Source organism: Cyprinodon variegatus, unplaced genomic scaffold (genome assembly GCF_000732505.1).
Source record: "Cyprinodon variegatus isolate N-32 unplaced genomic scaffold, C_variegatus-1.0 Scaffold926, whole genome shotgun sequence".
Taxonomy (NCBI): domain Eukaryota; kingdom Metazoa; phylum Chordata; class Actinopteri; order Cyprinodontiformes; family Cyprinodontidae; genus Cyprinodon; species Cyprinodon variegatus.
In genome coordinates this window covers 13,029-17,085 of record NW_015151379.1, presented here as the reverse complement: position 1 = coordinate 17,085, position 4,057 = coordinate 13,029, and the positions used below count along the sequence as shown (strand labels likewise).

General features: G+C 42.0%; 1 protein-coding gene across 1 annotated transcript in view; it reads right to left on the bottom strand.

Moving 5' to 3' along the window:
• The window catches only part of LOC107099973 (cytochrome P450 2J6-like), a 5,968-nt gene extending 3,737 nt beyond the window's left edge, over nucleotides 1–2,231 (bottom strand). Inside the window, exons 1-6 of the mRNA XM_015398313.1 lie at nucleotides 1,686–2,231; nucleotides 1,086–1,251; nucleotides 845–997; nucleotides 603–763; nucleotides 313–489; nucleotides 76–214 (exon numbers count right to left, since the gene is read on the bottom strand). Coding sequence (XP_015253799.1) covers nucleotides 76–214; nucleotides 313–489; nucleotides 603–763; nucleotides 845–997; nucleotides 1,086–1,251; nucleotides 1,686–1,877 — 988 coding nt within the window. The 5' untranslated portion in view covers nucleotides 1,878–2,231. The remainder of the gene's footprint in view (nucleotides 1–75; nucleotides 215–312; nucleotides 490–602; nucleotides 764–844; nucleotides 998–1,085; nucleotides 1,252–1,685) is intronic.
• Between the last annotated feature and the right edge of the window lie 1,826 nt (nucleotides 2,232–4,057).

Sequence of the window (4,057 nt, the reverse complement as noted above, 5' to 3'; positions counted from 1 at the left end):
AAAAACACCTGATAAAAAAAGAGAAATTTCAAAGAGTATAATTTCTTGCAAAAGGTACTGTAACATATGACCCACCTTGCACTTCAGGATGTTTTGCAAGGAAAAGCAACGCCCAAAGCAATGTGGTGGCAGTTGTTTCTGTTCCAGCCAGGAAGAGGTCAAAAGAGCAGAAGGCCAGATTGCTCTCTGTGAAGCCCAGGTTGGATTCCTTATGCTAGACCAAAATATTTACTTGTTAGTTAACCACACTTAGCTTTACAGAAATCCCTATATTTAGAGTGAAATGCATTTTTGGAAAAGTGGTCTACATACATTCTCCATTTCAATAAGGAAAGCGTCAATGTAGTCTCTTGGATTATTGCGATCTAGTTCCTTCTTGTGCTTTTCAATTTCCTCATGAAAAAGCTCCTTTGTAGCATTGAAGTTACTAAAGAGTTTGTTGTGAGGACCTGGCAGATATTGCATCACTTGAGGAAATCCCAGATAAAGCTGTTTGGGATGAAATAAATTATAAAACACTGCCAAACCCCTTTCTTTCTTCATGATATACAGTTAATCTTATATGATTGAATCAGGGACTCCTTCATGGTTCACTGACTTACCTGACCCCATATGCTCCCTTCTATCCAGATCCCCTCAGACATATACCTCAGCATTGTCCTAAACCTGTGGTCATTGTAGTCAAACCTTTTTCCCATAACAAGCTGGCAAATAACATTGGAGACAGCATTGTTGAACAGGCCAGTTGGGTCAAAAGGGTTTCCTGAAGAAGAGTATTAAAGCAAATTAAAACAAAGCTGCCTTGCATGGTTAAATGATGCATGTGACAAACTATCTAACCCACCTTTCTCACTCTCGATTTCCTCCTGCAGGTGTCGGATCTCCTCACAGATGCTCAGCTCCAGCGTGTTTGTGCCGAGGCCAAATGAACGTAAGGTAGATAAAGCAAAGCGTCGCTGTTTCCTCCATATTTCTCCATTGTTGAAAAAAAGACCCCCTGAATATAGAGTAAGTCAACAAAGATGTCAAGGGCCTCCCTTGATGCCAGCAGTTTGTAGACAAATCATTGAAAGCTGATTTCCCACCTGAGGGTTCAGTGTAAAACCTGTCAGCTATCGCATTAGGTGGTCGATCCACAAAGTTCTCTGCTTGTGTCACTATGGCCTCTTTCACCATCTTGTGTCCGTTCAAAATGACCAGGTTTTCCTTGCCAAGGCGAAAGCTGAAGACATTGCCATAGATGTCAGCTAACTGGGAAAACAGCGAAAAGCAAAATATGAACAAAACACTGCAGGAAATTGGTAATATAATATGTTCAACAAGTCAAAATGAAAACAGCGTGAAATGTCCAATAGGGGACAACATACAGATTGACAACGTATGAGCACTAAAGGCAGTTTAAAGAGAGTTCAACAAGATCATATGGTCAGATTGGTTTATTAAAGTTTTTTATCTAAGGAAAACCAGCTATTGCATTGATTCATTAACTAAACTACAATCCCTCACATCAGTCTAGAGAGAAAAACATCCTTTTAATCCGACTGCTACATTTTATTAGCTTAAATTTTAATTACTTAAAATAAACAACTACAGAAAACATGTTCCTATGAAAACTCACATTTATATAGACACAAATTTAATTTGTCTTTAAGCAGTTAGTTTAAAATGCATTTGTAAATCAATACCTTGCTGAAAAAAATGTGTGGATGTTTGCTCTCAAAACTTAGGAGGTTCCCCACAAAGGGGAGAGCTCTTGGTCCTGGGGGATAGTTTGCTGGTTTTCTATTCCTAAGGAAGTCTGCTATCAAAAGAAAGGAAAAAATAAACAAAAGAATTCCTTTCAGGTCCAGGCTTGGCAAAAGGTTGTAAAGCCACATAGTTAGGGGCCCCAAAAGGCAGCAGCAGAGGAAATGCTTGCGCTTATCAAGATCTTCCACAACTTTTGAGGGACTGTGCAAAGAGAAATTCTCATATAACCTGCAGAAAACCCCTCCTCCAGCCTCTCAATGAACCTAACCTGTGTTCTAGTACATGTGTGATGTAACCAACTGTAATCTTACTCCCATGAGGATTTGGTGCAGCCCTGTAAATTTGAAAAAAAAAAAAAACCCTTCCTGGATTTCAAATGTTTCCCCAGATTTTTGTTCTTCATTGTAAAATGAGATTTTTACTCTGAACTGCAAAAGTTTAGAAGAAACTGTCGAGTGGCTAAGCTCTTCTTTCTGCTGTCTTGATATTTTACCAACAGGTTGTATTAAAAAGGTTTTACCTGTTTTAGATTCTGAGTTGATTCAAATCATAAACACATCCTGCATTTTGGTTGTTTTCCCCTGGGGCTTAAAAACAGAAATTATCAAACCATTGTTGAAAAAGAGTAACTTGGAAAAATTGGTCCTGCAGAACTACAGGCCCATCTCAAACCTCTCCATCAGAAAGATTATTTAAACAGTTGTGTTTCAACTGTTAAGTGCCTTCTTAACATGACCGGCTGCTTTGATGTCAACCAGTCAGGTTTCCATGGCAACCACAGTACAGTACAGTACAGAGATTGCCTAGATTAAGCTGTTCATTGACCTCCGTGTAAATTGAGATGCTGCAAGAATAGCAGTGCTGGTATTATTGGACCTCGGCGCAGCGTTTGATACTGTTGATCATCATCTGGAAACCTATTTTTGTAGACTCACTACCTCAGGAAAACTCCAACCCCAGGCTCTCTCCAATCAACAGAAGGACAGCATTCTTGCTCGCTGCATGAGTTTGGAACCCATAGTGTTGGGATCTGGAGCTGTACCACCTTCCTCCAGCAGAGTGCGCCGTGGGTCCTCCTGAGCTGAGCCTCCAACACACCTGTGGCGCATCTCATCATCAGAGACCCAGCGCTATATAACCTGCCTTCAGACCTTGCTTCAACGCCGCAGTGTTGATGTAGTTTGGTTAGCGACCTGAACCTAGTAAACCTGAGAATCTTAGCTATCTCTTGATGAGATAAGATTCTAACTCTTCCTTGTTTTTGCCTCACAGGAATCCTGTCTCTCCTTGAAGCTCTGGATGAGCTTAACCTGCCGAGCCTGCCTTCGTGAGCCAAACCTGAAGACCCTTCTCTGGATTCCCCTGCAGCTCTTGGCTAAGAGCTGGAAACCCAAATCAAGGTCTGCCCTCAAAGTCAGAAGTAAGACGCTGAAGCAGTTATTGGACTCTGCTGAACAAACAGTCTCTGGACCCAACAGTTTCCTCTCTCTAAGAGAAACCCAGACCCCTTCAAGGTATTCCTCTAAAATATCTAGGACTCATAACTCATCAGTCCGTTTGCTAACCGAACTGTCATCCCTGCAGACTCCAGTGAACCTGCCCCCTGACCAGTTCCAGTTCCAGTGCAATATTCATGAGCTTGTGTTTCAATAAACCTTGTTAAACTTTTCATCCAGCCTCCGTGTGTGTTCTGCATATTGGGTTTACTCTGTAACCAATCATGACACATAGATCACGGTGTACTTAAAGGTAAGGCCAGTGCTCAAATAAAAAACACAGCCCAGTTTTCTTATAAGATAGTGACAGTGTATGCTCATGGAGCCAGATTAAAACATGCTGAGTTGGCACAACAACTCATTATCAATGTCATTTGACTCCCCTTGCACCTGAACTTTGTCTCATTCCTGTGGCTGTTCAAATGTCCTGCTGAATAGGGTTCTGATAAAATGTTTTTAGTGTTTTATAAATCATCTGCAATAAAAAACTGCCTTAGCATCTTCATTTTTTACATATGACATTTATTTTTTTCCTCTGCTCCCCGCCGTGAACAGATTTCTCTAGGTGCAGGGTTGGGTACTTCAGTGGGCACTGTCTCATTCCTGGTGGCTGCCAGGGTCGTTCCCCTTAGGGACAGGCCTCGTATGGGCTTAGGTCCCTTGGGGATCAGACTCAAGGTTCTCTTGTCTGCTCTTCTCTGGTGGGTGCGGCCATATCTATGTCTGTCCTCCTGTTGTCCTGATCTGGGGTGCCTCTGGATAAAGGGGCTCACATCGCCTCTTTTGCTGTCCAGGGCCCTGCAGGGCAAGTC